Below are 21,600 nucleotides of genomic sequence, written 5' to 3' on the forward strand. Positions count from 1 at the left end.
TGCTATGGCCTGCTAAGTAACATTTTATCAACACGAATGGTGTATTTGTTTCTGCTATGGCCTGCTAAGTAACATTTTATCAAAAAGAATGGTGTATTTGTTTCTGCTGAGGCCTACTAAATAACATTTATCAACAAGGATAATGTATTTGTTTCTGCTAGGGCCTGTTAAATAACATTTTATCAACAAGGATAATATATTTGTTTCTGCTAGGGCCTACTAAGTAACATTTATCAACAAGGATAATGTATTTGTTTCTGCTAGGGCCTGTTAAATAACATTTTATCAACAAGGATAATATATTTGTTTCTGCTAGGGCCTACTAAGTAACATTTATCAACAAGGATAATATATTTGTTTCTGCTAGGTCCTGCTAAATAACCTTTATCAACAAAGATTGTGTAATTGTTTCTGCTAGGGCCTGCTAAGTAACATTTTATCAACAATGATGGTGTCTTTGTTTCTGCTGAGGCCTACTAAATAACATTTATCAACAAAGATTGTGTATTTGTTTCTGCTAGGGCCTGCTAAGTAACATTTTATCAGCAATGATGGTGTATTTGTTTCTGCTGAGGCCTACTAAGTAACATTTATCAACAAGGATAATATATTTGTTTCTGCTAGGGTAATGTTTTATAAACAAAACAATCTTCATACTACTAAAATTGCAGTGACTACATGAAAAAGAAAAAAATTATATTCTTGATTTTTATCAATACTATATACAGTAATTAAAATTGTAAGTTGAAAAAATTTACAATTTTCTTGGTGAACAGCTGGAACAAAAGTTACTGATATTTGTCATGTAAGAAAAATCAGCATACTTCTAGATTGCAATGGTTATGTGAAGAATATAACACAAAATTATCAGAAATATTGTTATACAGTGTCAAGATTATAGGTAGACTTTTTAACGAAAATAAATAAAGCACACAGCAAGTCAAATGATATACTCAATCTTTTCTAACAAATGTAACTAAGAAACAATTTTAAGTTATGAAACTACGATAATCAGTTAGTTTTACCAATAATGTTATCTTCTGTTTGTTGTTAATCCCAAAACTACAGTACAGGCTACTACTGCTGTGCCCATCACATGTATCAAAACCTGATTTTTTTAGTGTTGTAAGCCTTCAAACTTACTGCTAAGCCACCATATCTAATCACATATGACTAAACTATTTGAAGAGGAACAGTTACTCACCTAAGTAGTCAAAGAAAAAGTACAATAAGAGCAACATCGCACCCATACAAAGAACAAACACTGCAACTAGAATTGGTGTAATCCTCATTGAACTCTCTTCAGACTCACGTGGTGTTTGCGGCTTTCCATGATGCTCTATTTCAGTACCTGACAATTTGGTAGTCTCCTTTAAGTGCCTGTTTTATCATTCAAGCAACTGAATCAATGATTTTACTAACAACCTATGCCTATGCTTTCTGTTAATAGAAAGAATCAAACATACACAATTATTATTATATAGAAGTTATTACCGCAACCTTCTATAATAAAATATTAAAAATTACTATGTGTATTACCTCATACATTACAGACAATTTCACACTTGCTTTACTTCATTTAGAAATCCAAAGTTAGCATTTTCCAACACTGAAAATGTATTTCTGATAGATACTTACCTCTCCTCACATATTAGCTTTCCTCAATTTTGTGCTTCCTTCTATATGAACAATTTTTTGCTTACCACTAGCCTTGAGGCTCCCACCTAAACTCACATGTTTCCACATGGTACTGCTGCACTGTAGCATGCAAATGAGCAAGTGGCAATCCTCCACTAATAGGAGTACTACACACCCTCCTAGTGCAGCTGAATCCCTCTATACTGATTGTTTAATCATCATTTCTCAATTTGACACTCTTGTGTAATGATATTTCTTACACCAGAAGTGGGGAGGACAGGTGGTAAAAAGTAAATATCTATCAGAAATACATTTTCAGTGTTCAAAAATATTAACTTCTGACATGCTACCTTACCTCCTCTCACATATCAGCTAGAATCCCACAATGAAGTGGTGGAGGGACCGGTGCAAAAGCTACCTAGATAAGCCCCCTTCAGAAACAGCCCAAAGAGAATCCATGTAACATGACATCCTATACCATGAAAGTACAGAGGCACACCCATAGGAGACTACACCCCTTTTGTACCAGGGTATACTCTTCACTCGTAATGAAGATATGTGTTGCCAAGTCATGCAGAAAAAAACAAGTCCAGAAACACACTAAAGGAAATGGAGTGTTTATGGCATAGTGTGGTTAGGGTGCATTAGACCATACATGGTGAGTCAACTAAAATCCAAAACCCAGCAACATTGGGTATGTTTCATCTCTTTCATAGTACTGAGAGTCCCAACCATTTTCACCTCCATAGCAGAGAGAAGAAGGGAAAGTTGACTTCCTTTCCACCACTCTAAGTAATGTTCATTTGTGCTGACCCTGTACACATCTAACACTAGGCCACCAGAAACTCAACATCTGGGCAACAGTAGAATGGGTCAAAGCAAGCATGGTGGATCATTACCAGCCCAATACCAGGCAGTGGCAGGAATTTTTCGTCCAGTGCACAGTAGGATGAGGGTTCGTACAAAACACATGAGTGAGGATTTATGTTGGCTGGTTCTACAACAATCCAACACCAGACTGCCCAGGAACCAATTCAAGGCAGTGGTAAGGTAGGAAAAATTAAATTTGGGGGGGGGGGTGAACTATATTTGGTGGTCTAATTCCAGACCAAAACCAGGCAGCACTTGGAATTTATTGTCCATTTCACAGCAGGAGGAGGGTTCATACCATCTACACCAACAGGACACCACCACCCCACTCTCTATCGAGTGGAATTGGTCACACTCAGGAGGAAGTCTCCATGGTCCACCAACCCAGTGGCTCAGAACTGGTGAGTGGTAAGGACTCCCATACTCCACTAGAAGAAGGGGAGTATAGGTGCACTGGGCCCCTGAGGAATGCAACACCTTAAGATTGTGTGTGGGTGAACACAAACCCTATTTTTGAAAGCATTTCAATCCAGGTTTATTCAACAAGGACCAGTGGGATATGCAGCTATCCCAACACTGCTTTACTCATGGTAGCCCATTAGTATGTATGGTCTGCATCAGGCCTTGTTTAGTAAATAATATACTGTGAGGAAACTCCTAGCAGTCTTGTGGAACACCCATTCTCATCAGTGAACTTTACAGACCTGAATGGCTGCTTGGTGCAGATTTAAAGTTAAGTATATCTTGGCAGGCCTGCATGCCACTCGGCAGGATCCCGAGACATAGAATAGAAACCCTGTAATGGTAAAAGAGAAAGAAAAGAACTTGTTCAGTAAGAGCCATTAAGGTGTATGTAGGATGGTAATGGGAGGAAGTTGATATCCTGAAGGAGAAGAGATGGTCAGATGATGAAGATAACATGCAACAAATATACATAGGGTAGTCCAAATGCCAACCTGCATGATCTTCTCCAATGGATAATAAAAATGAACAGCAAGAGAGAGAGAGAGAGTAAGATGTCAGATTTGGTGAAAGGAGATCAGAAAGGGTTGATGTGAATCTACATCCAATAAAGCAGACAGGAGAGTGAACTGTGAAAAAGAGCAGTGAAGGCCAAATAACAATGAACCACATGTATGGAACAAAGAAAATGATTTGGATCAGAATGAGAATAAAAGTGAGAAATGAAAGAAAGGGAAATAAGAGTGAACATGCTGTTCCTTCATGAGCAATAGAGAGTTGTGGGAGAAAACCAAAGCAGGATAATGAAGAATATGGGAAGCAGCAATGACATACATGTTAGATCTCCTATGGCCACAGGCAAAAAAGTAAGAAACAGGACTTAAGCAAAATATGGCACAAGGAACAGAAAACTAAAGGTTTAAAGAGAAAAAGGCTAAGAGCATGAAGAACAGTATTCAGTGAGGAGGATAAAGATGGCAAAAAGAATGAAAGAGCACAAAAAAGGGATAGAAGGATGGGAAGGGGAGAAAGTATAACATACAGATGAACTACAGAAGGTGTGCCACTCTCTTGGATAGTCAAGGAGGGAGAAAGAATGAAAGGAACTATAAAAAATGAAGGTTATATGTGAAGAGAGTCTAGAACTTTTCATAAGGGACAAACAAAACCCATACAAGAGGTTTATAAAAGACTGAAGAAATTAATACTTACAATGACTGTTTCACAAGTCCTGACCAGCATGATCCTACTGCTACAGTGAATACTGCTACAACCCAGATGATAAAAAGACTAAAATCAACGTTGAATGAATCAGGGGCAAAAAGCAAAACCCTGACATCAGCACTTAGGTTCTGAAAATAAATATAATAGTTTGGGTTAATGTAATGCTTGTAACATTAGTCAAAAAACAGTTTATTTACATACAACTATTATTATTATTACAGAACTAAGTTGAATTCCATGGAAATGTAGCGTCCAGTCCCGTGAAATAGACCCAGAATAAATTTATCTATGAATTAATTTACATTTGATAGAAAATATATGAAGTTTATGCCATAAAAAGTTTTACAAAAAATAAATTCTACTTCTAGTGTCGTTATTTTTAGTTCCTGTTTTTCACAAAATGTCGTATTTTTTTGCATGTATTTTACCCAAAGACAAAATATTACAATCTCATTAAACAAAACATTAAAATTTTTGCCATCTTTCCTTTATACATTTATTTTTCATCTAAGTCTTAAAAATTAATGTAAGACATACAAATAATTTTAGTGTCCTTTGATTTTTTTAAATATCTTGTACAAAAAATATTCATATCAAAAACATACATAGGAATTATATTCTACAATACTTTCATTACCAGAAGTTCTAATTGGACATCAAAATATCTTAAAAGCATCTTTTTAACAGCAGCCTGTAATAAAAAGTTTAATTTAGATTTTTTCTAACTAACTCTTTATGGGATTTTCTATTTGGATGAGCAAACTGATTAAGAGATATTTATACTTTTCTGATGCTACTTTTTATAATAATGATATATAATTTTCTGTTTGTTTTTGAATTTCACACAAACATAGATCTGTGTTAGTCATCCCTAATTTAGACTAGAGGGAAGATAGCTAGTCAACACCATTCACCGCCATCTCTTGGGCTACACTTTTACTAATGAAAAGTGGGATCGGCCATCATATTATAATGCCTCTTATGGCTGAAAGGGTGAGCATATGCTGTGATACGATTCAAACTCATGACCCAAAGATTGCAAGTAAAGCATCCTATCCACCAGGCCATGACACATCTATAAGTTTGTTGCTCCTCAAACCTAAGTTTAATAATGAATCTTGTACAGTAAAAATTTTTGTTAATCAGTAGTCCATTCAATCCAAAACGAGCTTTGCAAAAACATTTGCATCCAATCTTTCAGAAATTGCATTGAAATATTAAAGGACCTTTTGTTTGCACAAAATAAAAGTAATCATGTCATATTTCATGTAAACATAACTAAAAGTAACTCCATAACCTTTCAGCTTGAATCTGAAAGCTTTTAAAACAAGGTTGTCATAAACTATATGTCAGTGAGGATTTATGCTTTTTTCATATACCCTATGATAAATTATGCCAGTGATTCATTTATTTACAACTTCTTAGACACGTGATTTTTCCTAATTCTCTTGCAGTTTATCCCAAAGAGTGTTGAATATATTGTTCATCAATTTAAAACAAAGAAATGCTGACCTCTGTTTTGAACTGTTTGTGTGCGTGTGAGAAGCATCTGTGCATTAACCATGAATACTCATCAGTATTATAAACAGATATAGATCCAGATTAGTTCTTGTTCAAAGCCAATAACTTGCATATCTCACAAGAAAAACAAATAAAATGCCTAATTAAAATTTAAAGTTGACTTGTACCAAGATTGATTTGTAACTTGTTGAACTATTGTTTTCATTAATATTATTTTGACATATTTTTAGCTAATTTTAAAAAATATTACTTAAGTTAATAATTTTAAGAAATTCTATCAAGTTGAATTCATATAAATTAAGCTTCTGACTACAGGCTCAGCAGAGTACACTGGCTTTGTAATCCCAAAGTGGCCATCAGTTTTCATACTACAATATATTTTGTGTATTTTCATGAAATTTTGCAAGTGTTCAGTAAACATTACGAGTCTTTTGTACATATAAAATAGGATTATTTGTAATTAAGTATTTTTAGGAAAATTTTGTCTGTGAATATGTGAAGTCAGAGTTGACTGCTCTGAGTGCAAGATGATTTTATGTTAAGATTAAAAATACTTTTCTTCACCTGAAAATTGTCAACTTTAATTTGTGTAATCTCTGAAAACGTTTTTTTTTTCCATAAAACTTTATATTTTATCTGTTATTTTTTCTACACTAACTCTATATGAGGTTGGTCAACTTGACCAAACTTGTAACCACCATAAAAAATATGAAATAAATCTAAATTACCTTTTTCTTTCTAGAATGACTGCAAATTGTAACAGGAAACTACAATTGTTTGTCCTAAATAGCTTAAAGATTGTAACAGTATACACATCTGTTTATACCTAAATTGTATTATTTTATTGCCCTATGACCCATGTCTAACCAATAATCCTACCACACAAGTTGTAAATCACTTGGTAAAAGTGTAGCTCAAGTTACCATATTAAATTGTGTAACACACAAACTGCTCGTGAACATGCTTCATGAATTTTTTTTTTTTCATTATCTAACCTAATAAATTTCTCATTTTTACATTTTACTTACTTTTATAACAATAAATAAAGAACATACACAAAAAACAAGAAATATGGTACTTTCCTGTGTTTATTTGTTCTTTTGCTGTCGACTGTCCATGAAAGTTAAGCCTACTATTTTTAATATTAATGTTAGTAGTAGACTAAATGATTTTTTATTCAGTCAAATAATGCACCTAAAAACACAGAATAATAACATGAACAAAGCACACAATACCCTATAACTACCATAATTTACCTAGCTTTATAACTATGCAATAAAAGCCTTTAAAAATTTAACTAAGCTGGTTGATGCAAATGACTCGAGAGAAATTTTCGAACTGGAGGCAAAATAGACAATACTCTGAACAGAAAACAGTATAATTAATCATTTGATAGATTAAAACTTTAACTTTCTATTGGTTATAAATAATATAGTATAAAACAACAGACAGATTCATTGGCAATTTGTGAAAGAGATGATGTGGTAGGTGTGTGGCAAGTGGGTCTCGTTTTTTTTGTTTATGGCTCCATAAATAAAGAAGATTGAAGACTGTAAAAATTATGCTTTGCCTCATTAATAGCTATATTATAATGAGTAATTTATGTCAAATCCTGTACTTCTCAGAGGGGTGGTAAAAAATAAGAGAAAAGGGAAGACCTGGAAAACAAATGTCACAATTCTCATACCAGGGTAGGTTGAGGATTTTTTAAATATTTCCTTATAAAATAACGAACTTAAAACTTATGTAATATCAAAAATTGATCTATTACATACATTTGGATGCCACGTTTACTTATCTACAATGACAATAAAATAGTTAAATTGAATTTTGAATGAAACTTTCTAAAACAAAAAAAAGGCCACTTTGGCCTACCTGCAGCAAGAGGGTTAATGATTTTCATTTAAATATTTTTCAGTACTTTATACTTAGGTTTATTTTTAAATCTAAGTTTAGAACTGAATAAAAAGTAAATACTGAGCAGCAAGGCTTTGAAAGTATAAGAAGTAAAAATTGCTTTGTGAATGATGTAAAACAAAATCATGAAATTAGTAACACTGTATTATTTCAAACTTCATATTTAACTAAAAGTTAAACATTTTAACACTAACATGTAATATAGGACATTCAAAACATGCAGTAAAATAACTGTTGGAATTTATACAAATGCACTAAGACTCTTTACCCTGGAAATAACTATTTACTACATTCTTTTTTTGAGTTATGCTTTTATCAATCCAGTTATGTGAAAGAACATTTTAATCTCAGTAAAATTTAGAATATAACATTAATATTTAAGATATTTTTCCCAATATTGAAGATAGGGAAAAACAGAAATATGACAAATAAGATTAACATATAGTATCTAATCACCTCTAGTCAATAAGCAGATAATCTTGGTAGCATATGGTAAAAATGTATGTTTACTCAGTGAACAGAGCTAGCAGAAATCAGAGTAATACATAGTGCCAACTCAATTCTGTTTATTGAGTACAACAATTAGAAATTAATTAGAGCAAAATAATGAACAGCATACACTCAACTCAAATTTCAGATGAGAATTATCAAACATCAGAATTACTAATAATGAAAACTCACCTCAAGTTGACGAACAGAGCTATCAGAAATCAAAGCCACTGTAATGTTGATGTCCTGTGCTAGGGAGCTGTTACCCTCTACTGCACTCTAAAAAACAGGTTCTTAATTTTCAACAATTTTTTTCCTTGTTCCCAAAGAAAACATTAACCCATTGACTGTGGTTACTCTAAACTTGTACGGAATATTTGCAAGCTGTACACCGTATACAGCACACTTATATTCATCTGCCAGAGGAAAACCATACTCTATACAGCAAACCAGCAGTCAATGGGTTAAGAAAACTTCTTGTACAAATTTTCTAAATTCAAGCTCTGAATAGTAAATATATTTTCAAAAAGGGTTCATCTGAACAACACAAAAAATCAACCTCTGTAAAGAATAAGATTTCATTAATATGTGAACAAACACACAGAATGGAACTTACAACTTGTGTTTCTTGTGTATACTAATATATAACTACAGTCATTATTCACCTTATAAATTTTATGTATACTGAAGTTTTGTAAATGATGGCATTACTACAGACCTTTTCATGTATTCTGTGCACTAACAGGACTTCAATTATTTTCTGACCTTACAATCCACATGCTTCTTTTATAGTTATAAATAAATACATACATCTATTATGAACTTTACAAATATGAACACTTCTTATGAATCTTTCAACTTAATCATACCTTGTATACTAATAGCAAAATGCCTTTCCTGAATTTCCAAGTTGATATGCATTGTGTAGCTGGTGTCTGACATTTTTGTAACATGTGAAGTATAAACAAAATATGTTTACAAAATGGAGAAGTCATTCACTAAATACTTCCTATTGACATAGCACTAAAATGATTTTTTGTAACAAAGTTCTTATGAAATTAGTACAAGAACTTTGTAGTTTTATGTTACGAGCAAAGTGAGCTGAATATCTTAACAGTTTTTAACATATGGTTTTATGAAATTATATTTAAAAGGTAAAATATTGTGACAAAAAGTAACAAATTCTGCACACAGCAAAAAAGTTAAAAAACAAACAAATTTTATCTTGGAAATAACATACTTTCAAGAACATAGTAAACATAGAGAAAAAAATTAAGTTAGTGTTTTAAACTTGGACAGCACCCCTGAAAATCTACATATTCCAATACAAATTACTGTGTGTATGTCCTCTCTTAAATACTTCCTCGAAATACGAATCCATTATCTTATTATATAAAAACTTTGTTCATTCCTTTGTTTGTTTGTAATTAAGCACAAAGCTACACAATGGGCTATCTGTGCTCTGCCAACCACAGGTATCGAAACCAGTCTTCTAGCACTGTAAGTCCACAAACATACCACTTTGCCACTGGGGGGGCTTTATTTCTTTATCAAGACTGATATATTAAAAGTTCAAAAACTTCAAAATCTAAATGAAGGTTTGACATACACAGTAAAGTTTGTGAGGTATTAAGTTAGAATTGTTTTTTCTTAGAGATGCAGGTATCTTTTGGCACATAATCATCACATTACACATACACACACAGAACTTCTATTAATGATAACTTGCAAGTTTCCAAGATAAGGTTTGTGCAATTATCTCTCTTAACTTAAACTATGGTATATGATGCAACTCAACATCCCCTGCTTTGTACAAAGTGTTTATTGAGGATTAGCTTGTGACATACTGCTATGTTAATAACTGTAAACATGTGACACTGATGTATGCTGAGCTGCAGCATATAAATACTCCACTGCTGAGTTAGGTGAAGATATAATAGTTTGTCATCACTATCGGAATTACCATGTAGACTTTAATCTATTAGTGCCTAAATGAATTTGCTTCTCGGCATGTAAATGTAATTTTCCAGTTTTTATGAACTGTCTTGTGTAATTTGTTATAACATTTTTTAAATAAACAGTACCGAGGATTACACAATGTTTTATAATTGAGTTAGTCAAGGCTATTGTCAACGATCTAGTTGTACATAGTAAGGAAGGAGATCATCAAACATATAAGAAATCCATTTCATGTTTAGAGAATAACAAAATATACAACACCTAGCACCTATCACACAACAGGACTCAAAGTCTGCTAAGTAAGGTGTCCATATTACACACAGACTGAATCAACAACGGTGATGCATCAGATAATTTTTTCTGATCTTTAAGCTTTTGATACAAAATAATACAAATATGCAGAAATAACTTTCAGTTGTTGTATCTTCTCAATAAGATATCCAATACAAATTAAGTGAATAGTTCAAAAGCAAGACTAATCTGAATTAATTTGAAGTTCTTTAAACCTTGCCATCATTTCATATGCCAGATGCTTAGTACAGCCTTCTGACAAAAATAAAACTGATAATAAAGAAAAGAACTGGTACCAATGAATTTCTATTACATGTATTTAACACTGATTATATGACTGAAATTTGCCTTCTGTCTCCTTGTATAGTAGTTAGATCCAATAGTTTTCATATGTCACAGTTAGCAAGAGCAAAGTCAGCTTTTATTTTTATTATAAAGTCTAGTTTCATATTAGGAAACACTACAGTCATTTTTTTGCCCTAAAATAATTAAGCATAGCTTGAAAATTACCAACACTTTAAATTTCACCTGTTTATGTGTGACCCCTTGACCAATAGATTAATAGTGGTCATGTGAGGATAATAAATAGACATCAGTAGAGTGATGTTTACCAACTTTATAATGATTCATGGAGATTGTTGGCTGTTCATCAGTTGCCAATTTTCACTAAGAATTTATTATTTTCAAGGAATTTTATAAAATTTAGGCAGTACTGAGTATACTTTACAGGTTTTCAGAGTCTTAATTCTAAAAAGGTCATTTCAAGTACTGTCATAGTTTTCAAAGACACATAAATCTTGATAATAATTAAAAACAAAAATCTCACAGTGTCTTGAAACTTTGAAAAAAATAACTTTTTAAAACAGTTTACAGCCTCAACTTAATACATTTGTTTCGTATACAAAACATGCAAAGAAAATGAGTCAAAATGTACCCAAATTTGTTTTCTTCCTTTAGAAAATGTAATGTTTTCATGGAGTACATCTACTTCACAACCAACATGCGAGATATTTTCACCAGCAGAACACAAGCCTTTTACATCAGTTTTTGTCAGGGATGTAGTACTGCCAGAGCACGGAAATCCAGAAAAAGAAATTTGGCTATGAATATGAAATTTTTAATCTGATGGTGACAACACACGTGACACAAATTTTCAAAGGGCTCCAGTACTCATATTTAACACTGCACTACTGAATTTTGTTTCAAGTCAATACAGTAAATGAGATAATTTAAATAAAATGGCAGATGAATAAATTTACACACCCTAATGAGTATTTTAAAGCGATTTCAAATCACAATAGATTCTTGCATGTTTACACAGATACTTACCATGTTTTCTTCAGGAACAGTTACCAGTAATCCTGCTCCACCCAAATTCTGTACTACCTGAGCCTGAGATACCACACTACAGTTGCTTGTTCTCACCAGAACTACTTTTTCTTCAAAACTGGGGTGATATTCAGGTGGTGGTGTGTCACAGAATTCTCTGTTAGACTGGTCAAGGAGTGGCCTAAAGTCCTGAAAATATTAAAAAAGTATTTTCATGATTTTCAGAACTTCTTTCTGAAACCATGGAACTGTGTTCATAATGGAAGATACCAATATTCTGAATATTCTAGAAAAAAAACATCATCAAAACTTCAATACATAAATGATAAGTGACCTTATTGTGTTGATTTTTATTTTTTTACCTTAAAAGCTAAATTTTTTTCCCAAGTAAAATATTGTAATCACTACAACAAACCAAAAATTAATCTTCTCTTCTAAGGCTCCATTATGAAAAAAAATGGAAAACAGTTATCTAGCACATCAGCCATAACTCAACAATCAGTTAAAATATGGATAACAAAGGAGCATTTGGCCTTGAGAAAACCAGAAATTTAAATCTACCCTTATTTTTCAGTACATCATCAACCCTATTAAATTCCCGTAAAGTGCTGGCTTTCATTATTTCTGGTAGCAATTCATTCCATAAATCAATTTCCCTATTAGAAAAATAAAAGTATCTTAACTGAAGCTTTTTCTGTCCATATTTTCAAAATGTTCAACTTGTGTACTCTCATCCTGTCATCAGAATATAACAAAAAGAAATCAGAGGTCTTTATCCTATTGATCTCCAGGATAATACTGTAAACTACAATTTCACCTCTTACCCTTCTTTTCTCATGATAAAATGAGTTGAGTTCTGAACTTATCCCTTTCAAATAAGCCTTGGCATCCCAGAATCATCCTAGTAACCATCCTCTGACAAAAACTATACACATTATTCCAAGAGAGATATTAGTGATTTTTATAAAGAGATAATTACCTCTTTCTGCTCATAATTATGTTTATATGTGCTATAAAATTATATTAGCTTTGATTACTTAAGTGACTTATATACCAAAATGCCAACATATTTTTCTTCAGTTGCACTAATGAGTTACTATATATAATAAATATGTGATCCAAATTATGATAACCCAAATGCATTCCTTGCAATTAGAATAATTAAAGGTTATTTACTATATGTTTGTCCAAATTTCCAATTGATCCAAGTTATTCTTTAACACCTTAACATCCTCAATATAGCTGAATATACCAGAGTTAAATGTCATCTGAAAATTTTACTAATTTACTGATTATGACTCTATCAATATCATTAGTATAAATGTGAAATGTTCCAAGTAATGACCCCTGAGTCCACTGAACTTGTAATAAGGGTCCAGTTTAACTGGACTCCATTAATAATAACCTTTAGCCTTCTATCATTCAACCACCCTACAAGTCTTCCCCCAATCCCTACCAATGTCATTTTTTTGCTAATTTTTTATGTGGCACCTGATCAAACAGCTTTTTGAAAACCTAAGTACATCAAGTCCAGATGCCAAGTAACAACAGATTAGTAAGCTAGAATCCACTATGGTGAACCTATGTTGGTTTCCTTTAATGATATTTCACAAAATGTTTTTGTGAACCTTCTTTTATGAGACTATCCAGAATTTTTCTCATTACAGAAGTAAGACTAACTGTCCTATAGTTTTCAGGGCAAATCACCATCTTTAAAAATAGGAGTAACACTGACAACTCTCCAGCCCTCAGGCATCTACCCACTTTCCACTAACCTACCAAAAATGAAAGAACCAGGCTCACATACCTGATATTTGGCCTCCTTTATAACCCTAGGAAGACACTTATCTAGCCCTGGTGCTCTATTTATTTTTTAATTTCTCAGTCTTTCTATTTACCACCATGGGATTAATATCTCAATGATGCAGACAATTCAAATATTTTCCTTAAGTTACAGTAGTTCTCATTAAATGTTTAGTATTATCTTTTAATATGTTTTAATATAAAAACATTTTATTATATCAAGTACATACAGGCACTTAGGACGAAAAATGTTCACATATTTTTTCTATCCTTACAAAGTTCTTCTAAAGATTTTTATTTAACCAGCTTCACTATCATCCAGTTTCTATCTTTCTTCATAATCTTTAATGTAAGTCTGACATTTATCACTGACGCAAAGTTAGTTTCATTGTTGATTCATCTTACACACTTTTAAGTTTACATTGCTGACTCAATACGAGACTAGTTTTAGCATGATTCTCATTATAACATGATAAGGTCATGGATCCAATTTTTCTTTTTTGAAAATCAACCTATTTTGGCACTAATTAGCCGAGTGTGATTGTGGATCATGTTGGTTCCCACAAAAACAATGCACTGACTTTTCATTTCTATGACGAGACACAAGGCAATGCATTTTGTTAGTGTTTGATATATATTTTTATTGAATGCATGAAGTTACAACTAACTTTGACACTATTAAAATTCTTTAACAGTTATTAAAACTATTTTTGATAACAATATGAAAACATTTAACACAAATTTAAAACACATTTAAAATTCAAAATTCAGTTTTGCATAACTTAAAAAGGTAGAAGAGAGATTTGCACAATGTAATCACGACATATGGAGATTGGAATACAAGTAAAATTAATAAATAGCTTTAAAATAGTGGTTTATCAGTATACATTAAAATTAATTTACTTAAGTTATAGTAATTTAATGTACAAATCAAAAAGTAGACAGATACCATACAAACACTGAAAATACATCATGAATAATTAGTTTACATGCAAAAAAAGGGAAGGTGGGGTAATTTTTTAAATAGAAAATCCATTGATAACATAACCTAATTTTAAGCACATAATCCTCACAGATCTCATTTTCTCAATGTGCACTACTGTTTATATAATGCAACTGCCCAACTAAAACATACTTCTAGGAATCCATTCAAAAATTTCTTAATAATCAATCAAAAATCACTTTAGGATTAAAATATTGAAAAAAACTAAATTAGGATTTAAAAATTGACATTACCACCAGAAAACACACAGTGTATTTTACCTCTCCTCCCAATATTAGACCAATACCATATGATTCATTTGCAAGTTATTGGCTTTGAAAATAGCTAGCATTAACAATAAGAGATGTTCTCGTACAAACCTGAAAACATATCAAACAACGTTAAATATGCCTTTCCCTTTAATAACATTTGTGCTTTTAAAATTTCTTTTAACATATTTTCAGACTATTTGTATGTCATTCTGCTCAACAGAAGGTTATAAAAGATGTAATAAAACTGACAAACAAGATACTTTTATGTTAATCACAGAATTTACAAGATACTATAATATGGAATTTTGTAAAGTAAGTATACCAGTTAATTACCATCAATAAGTTCTTCATACCTCTTTCTGCTTGACAGTTGGCAAGGGTAAGAAGTCTTCAAGGTACATAATACAAAAATTTTTACTTTCTGATGAGGACTCGGCAGCAAGAACACCATAATGGTAATTTGCACCACCTACTTCCTACAGAAGTAAAAGTTGTTTTAATAAAACTTTAGTATAAATTTACAAAACATTACATCAACTTGAAAAGAACAAAATATGAATTTATAATTTGATTGAAATCTCCAATTTCATACAAAACAATGAAGTTTCTTAACACCTATTTCTAATGTTTTAGTTTATTTTAATTAAGTGAATGATCAAAATGGGACACATGTAAATGACAATATCATTGATAAATGGACAGAAAGAGAGAGATTACAATTTCAGGCTTTTTGCACAGTCCACCAAATTATCAGTTTTCACAGACTTCATTACTCAAATCCAATCTAGCATGATAGGAATTTAGGTTCAAAGTATATTTCATTCCCCTTAGGGGAATGAAATATAAACAGGGGTGGTCAGAAACTGTTTCTCTTCACCCCACCACATAATTAAGCATTAAGCGGCCAGAGCTTCTAAGACTTAAATGCTAACATGAGTAGAAGTTTAACAGTTAATTTTCCTAATGACGAATTCACAAGCTGTATGAAGGGCAGAGAGGATACGTGGAAAAGAAGAGAAAAACAGAGACCTTCGGTGAGTTGAATATTGTCTTTGGAAGTTTTCTCTTGGCAGGACCCGTGCATTAGTTGACCACATGGCTAAGGAATTCGTGACAACAGCCGTTGGAAAGCTGAGCAGAGAGATGCAGATTGAGTGAATCCATTCTTATTTAAAATATTGAAAGTAAGGTGATTTAGGAATTACTGGTTACCTTTTACAGATTAGAACATTAATATTGATAGTGAACCTTGATATTATATTAAGCATGGGATAGTCCTTTTCAAGGCTAAGATCAAGGGATCCAAAGCATATGGATTATTCCTGATTTAAATTGCTTTATAAATAAAATTACAGGTTATTCCTGTGGGCCACCATTGGTACCCTACTAAAATGATGAACACTATTTTTAATTTTTTTATTTAAGGTAATGGGCATCACTTAAGGCAGTCCCAGCTTCTTTATACATGTAAGTTTTCAGTAGTTGATTGGGAGAAATCACAACCAGAAATTATGAGGTTTTTTTTCTGTTTTTATGATAATTTATTTTAAGCAAAATTTTATAATCTTTTTTTGTGCTGCTGAATAGTCTTGTCGAGTGAAACTGTTGAGCACTAGGTGATAATAACAGGGGTTGCACTAACAGGTATTGACCCCCCTCATGTGAAGATTGGCTGCCTAACAGGAGATAGAATTCTTTACTGCTGTTACCAGTAGCCTTCTGGCTATATACTGTCCTATTGATATTCCAACTTTTGATTTTCCTAGTTATACTACACTATACAATACTTTGTTTTCAACCAGTCTTATACTATCTGAATGTTGAAGAAGACCTTTCATGGTTGCTCCTTCCACCTTACTAATACAGAACAGGTTGATATCCTACTAGTAGAGTTGTGATGGATATGATAAAAAGATTTTTATTCCAAGTTTGTCAGCTTCCTCATTTACCTTTATTACTGTATATAACCTGAAATTTACATCCAGGTGATTGTCTTACCATGCAATTAATTTGCTTTCTGGAGACCAATCAGTCTCAATTTTAAGCAGTACTGTGGTGAGTCAGTCACAAATATTATGTTGGAAGCACTATTTATTTGAAGTTCTTTGCTTTCAGCAATCCAGAGGAGAGACTGCTTTATGGTTCCAGCTCTATCTTGTTATACTTGTCAGAAGTTTGAATGTTCCCCAAGCTTCGTGCAGAATGTTGTTGCTCTGCAAAACGATGAATGCCCAACCACCTCTCTCACTACCTTTGGTGTAGGAAACATCTGTAGCTATGATGATAGGTGGCTATCCTTCATGGTTTTTAATTGGATGATGACAGGCTTTCTCTGTAGATTTTAAGGTGTAATAGGGCTTTGATAAGGGACAATGTAGTACACCCCCATGTATCTTTTTAATCTTATCTTGCTGTGTAACACTCACACTGATAGGTAGTGCATAATCTAGGTTGGAGCAAATAAGATTTTGTTACAGCACAAGCATGTAGTATCCTTCACCTCTATTTTCAGCTGCAACTTTTATTGCATCAAGAGCACACACATCTGACCCACGATGACCACTGGCAAAAAATAGCAAAGCAAGTGGGGTAGTCAATGATATGAAAGAAGGCTGAGTAAGAGCATGTAGAATGACATTGAAATCCCCTTCTTGAAGGAGCAGAGGGAAAGAAGGAATGGAGTACACAAAAATGGACAAAAAAAGAGGGATGACATGAGAAGAAAAAAAGAGGGCAGGAATGAGAAAAAAGGGAGATAGAGGATAAGGCTGCCAGGGATAAAAATAATGAAATAAAATTAAATCCACTCAAGGGAAAGCTATCAGGAAGATTACATTCCCTCACGTAAAGTTGGATTTCCTCATGAATTTATTTTTATTTAATCCATCCAATATGTTCACTTTCATTGGTCATAACTAAAGGAATAGAGATAGATCATGCATTCTCAATTGGGAAAGCCAACTAAAACAAAAAGAAATTCCTCAGTCAAAGTTAAATTCCTCAGGAATGCAGGAAAGTCATACTTCAATCCATGGCTGCCCCATAGTCTGCAATGGTCAAAGAGTCAAGTGAAACAGTTTCTGTCCTCTCTTACAGCTAACTTTTGTAACTGGTATGCCATAGTGATGACATATGCATCTGCTACACCCAAAACACCTTGAACATTTTATTATACATCTGCAGATTAGCTTTGAGTCCAAGCTCATTTCCATCTCAAAAACAATAAACACCCAAGAGATTTTGGCTCATTGTCTCAGAAGTTCCTCACAGTTTCACAAAAAGTTTGGGAATGGTGAGTGTTCCAGAGATGATGTAACACAACAATACTATGACCACTGTCTGAATTATGATAAAAAAATCAAACAAATCTACTGACAAAAGCCAATCATAACTGTTTTGGATGTTATTCAATTATAGGTCAGCATACACCTCTAGATTCATCATAAACTAATGCATATTTCTGTAAGATTTTCAGAAAAAAAGACTAAATGCCAGATATAATTCTTACAAAGTGCCCTAACATTTCCACTTCCATTGAGTCAAGATATTACTTCTTATGTATAATTAATTTAAAAGAAATCTTTGTATCCCATCCCTATATGAATTAATAGGCTAAGGAAGCATTACAATCATTGTGAAACATGTATGAATAACTGATGTTCATGTCCACTGTTAACTTTGGTTAATGCAGTATGGAATCCTCATTTAGGAAAGGACATCGGCTTACTGGAAAGGGTTCAAAGGATGGTTACTAGCATGATTCCAGAAACAGAAGAGTTATTTTATGGGAATAGGTTAATATACGTTACTCTCTATTAAGAATAGAAGGGTAAGTAACAAACGATCTTATCAAAGTTTACAACATTATGAGAAGATTTCTTTATACTATACTTTGAAGACAACAGGATGAGAAGACACAACTGAACATTTGGGAAAGGCAAGCTAGGCTCCAGTTAAGAATTTAATTTTTCTTACAGAGTGATTGATTTATGGAATAAATTTCTGTCTGCAGTAGTGTACAGGAGTTTAACAGTGAAAATCAATAACTTCCTGAAAATTAAATGATTGATTTACACTTTTCTTTTTCTCAAGTGCAGGTGTGCAGATAACCTCAGAGAAACAAGTAATTCTTTGTACTTTTGTATTCCATATGTTATTCTGAAGATAAGAGACTATGTATTATGTGGTTTATGGGTCAGCAGTCATTAGTCGGATGTTTTAATATTATTAACTGAACAGTCACCTACCTCAGGATATAGCCCAAATGAAAATTAGTAAAACACCAGATTCTAACTGTTAGACTACAAAGAATGGGCATCTATATGAACAGAATAGCCCAACTGTTCTTATTAATCACAATGCATCCTTATTTGTAAAAAAAAAAAATAAGATATATTTTTAACTTTAGTTACAAATTATAATATAATACTGTCCTAGAAACAAAATTAGCAAATAACTCCAACATTAGCAGTATTAGTATTACTTGAATATATCAAAAACATTATCATATAACTGTTACAGTTAAACTGTATTTGTAACTCAAGAATCATACTAACATTACTATTTTAATTTTTCAGTATTATACTTTATAATTACATAACAATACTGACTGCATAGGCCCAAACTACAGAATTCAGTAATCGGTATATTACAAAAATTAATACTTTATGTAACTACATAGACACATAGGCTTCTTCTTGCTCATAGTTATATCTATCAAACTAGAGCACACAAAAAAAAAGTATTATAACCGTGTATTAAGAGCAAAACGCTATTTTTAATACAAAGGACCTAGTAATAATAATAATTGAAATGTGTGTGTGTGTTTTGTTTTGAAAATTTGAGCCATTGGCAACTCCTGTTTGCCTTCTTCAGCAGTATTTTAATTATTTACTATGTACTACTAACAACGCAAAGTTAATTGATACAAACAATAACACAATAGCAACTAACATAAATCCAGCCTATTTTCACTAAGTTAATAACATAATATTACCTTGCTCTCGTGCAGGCTCAGCGAGTTCTGAAGTGTCAGTAACTTAGGAGTCCGTATCACTGAGTCTATTTGTTGTAATTACTAAATTAGTATTCATAAAATACACTACACTTAAAACTACATAATTAATCTGTGGGTTTTACGAATTTTATCAAACTTACCTTAAAATATGTCAATATCAGCGTGATAATAACATAAAAATCGACAACTCTCCATATAACAGTTTCACAGTTCTTTACAGCCATGATACTGATAGTAAGGTAAATGACGTCAGTCACCTAATTGAATCGACACTTTTTCAATTTTAGAAATGCTTTGAGTATAATATTATTTAATCTCGTTAATTTCAAGAAACTCGATAGAACGAATATAACTAATAGAATATTATACTTATCAATGATGTAGCTTGTTAAAGTTAAAAATGTATGTCATAATAAATTTATAATAAACAGCCAGCTTGTTTGTTTGTTTTGAATTTCGCGCAAAGCTACACGAGGGCTATCTGCGCTAGCCGTCCCTAATTTAGCAGTGTAAGACTAGAGGGAAGGCAGCTAGTCATCACCACCCTCCGCCAACTCTTGGGCTACTATTTTACCAACGAATAGTGGGATTGACCGTCACATTATAACGCCCCCACGGCTGAAAGGGCGAGCATGTTTGGTGGGATGCGAACCCGCGACCCGCAGATTGCGAGTCGAGCATCCTAACCACCTGGCCATGCTGGGCCTAAAACAGGCCAGAGGCGAGTGGTAATCAAGCGCGACTGATTGATGATTTCACACCTTTCGTGCCAAATTCGTGGACAAGCAGAGAGTGATTATTTATGTGAATAAAGTGGCATTAAACAACTAATGTGTTTATTGTTTGATTTCAACGTCTAAAACTTATGGGGTTTTTTTTTCGCCATTTCGTAGATTTTTGCATTTTAAGAGGTAAATGTCAGAGGCAGCGATCGTCAGGCTAAATGAAAAATGCGAACTGTGGAAACACTATGAATAGTCAGCAAATATTTTTTATAATTTTTTTTAATCAATATTCAAAGCATGCACAATATCAACTTACACAACTTCATCTTACATAAAGAAATCAGACAGTTTTGTTTGCTTAACACATGACACATCAAGTTCGACAGCAGACAAACCTGCGAGGGCAATGTCCAGAAGTTTTTGTTGTTGGTTGCTAGTGCTCGGTCTCTTATTTCTTGAAAGTGGGAATAAGTTTGTCGGGCCGAGATGTGAGAAGCTGCTAGGGCTTCTGTTTCTGTTTCTTCTTCGACCTCAGAGGCAGTTTCCATGACATCAAACACCTCCGTCGTTGCCGTGACCTCGTTGTCGCACTCAACAAAATCTGCCCATGACGACCCCTGAAGCAGTGGCAGCAGTTCGGCTGGAGCCGTCTCTGTGGCATCAGCAGAGGCCGTGGGAGTTGTAGCAAAGCTGAATCCACAGTGTGCAAAGCACTTCTGAATGGTTTCAGCCTGCACACAGTCCCAGGCATACTTCAGCCAAGATATGGCATCCAGCACTGTGACCTTGCCGGCCAGATCAGCAGCACTGTTAGCCACATCCATCTTAAGGAGGATATGGCGAAGAAGTTTTTTCCTGTAGGTGGATTTGACGGCTTTGATGATCCCACTGTTACGTCTCCGTTTGTTAATTGATTTTCCATAACTTCGTTCAGACGAAACTTTAGCGACATAAGTCCTTACTTAATAAAACTGGTTTATTCTTTCCGAATACAACTTTACGATACACTTATTTTCTAACAGTCGCTCTATAACAAACGCTATATCAACGAACGTCAACAATACTTCTGACTGCAGTTCAATTACTCACTACTTACACACA

At 33.2% G+C, this 21,600-nt stretch overlaps 1 protein-coding gene across 2 annotated transcripts in view; it reads right to left on the reverse strand.

The window, feature by feature from the left end:
- Positions 1-20,019, reverse strand: part of LOC106468634 (signal peptide peptidase-like 2B) — a 55,660-nt gene extending 35,641 nt beyond the window's left edge. For both annotated transcript variants that reach the window (XM_022396981.1, XM_022396980.1), the window contains exons 1-6: positions 19,915-20,019; positions 15,111-15,233; positions 11,701-11,889; positions 8,314-8,400; positions 4,183-4,322; positions 1,205-1,380 (exon numbers count right to left, since the gene is read on the reverse strand). In XM_022396981.1, the coding sequence (XP_022252689.1) occupies positions 1,205-1,380; positions 4,183-4,322; positions 8,314-8,400; positions 11,701-11,889; positions 15,111-15,233; positions 19,915-19,998 (799 nt within the window). In that variant the 5' untranslated portion in view covers positions 19,999-20,019. The remainder of the gene's footprint in view (positions 1-1,204; positions 1,381-4,182; positions 4,323-8,313; positions 8,401-11,700; positions 11,890-15,110; positions 15,234-19,914) is intronic.
- Between the last annotated feature and the right edge of the window lie 1,581 nt (positions 20,020-21,600).

The sequence above is a fragment of the Limulus polyphemus genome, unplaced genomic scaffold (assembly GCF_000517525.1).
Source record: "Limulus polyphemus unplaced genomic scaffold, Limulus_polyphemus-2.1.2 Scaffold3091, whole genome shotgun sequence".
Taxonomy (NCBI): domain Eukaryota; kingdom Metazoa; phylum Arthropoda; class Merostomata; order Xiphosura; family Limulidae; genus Limulus; species Limulus polyphemus.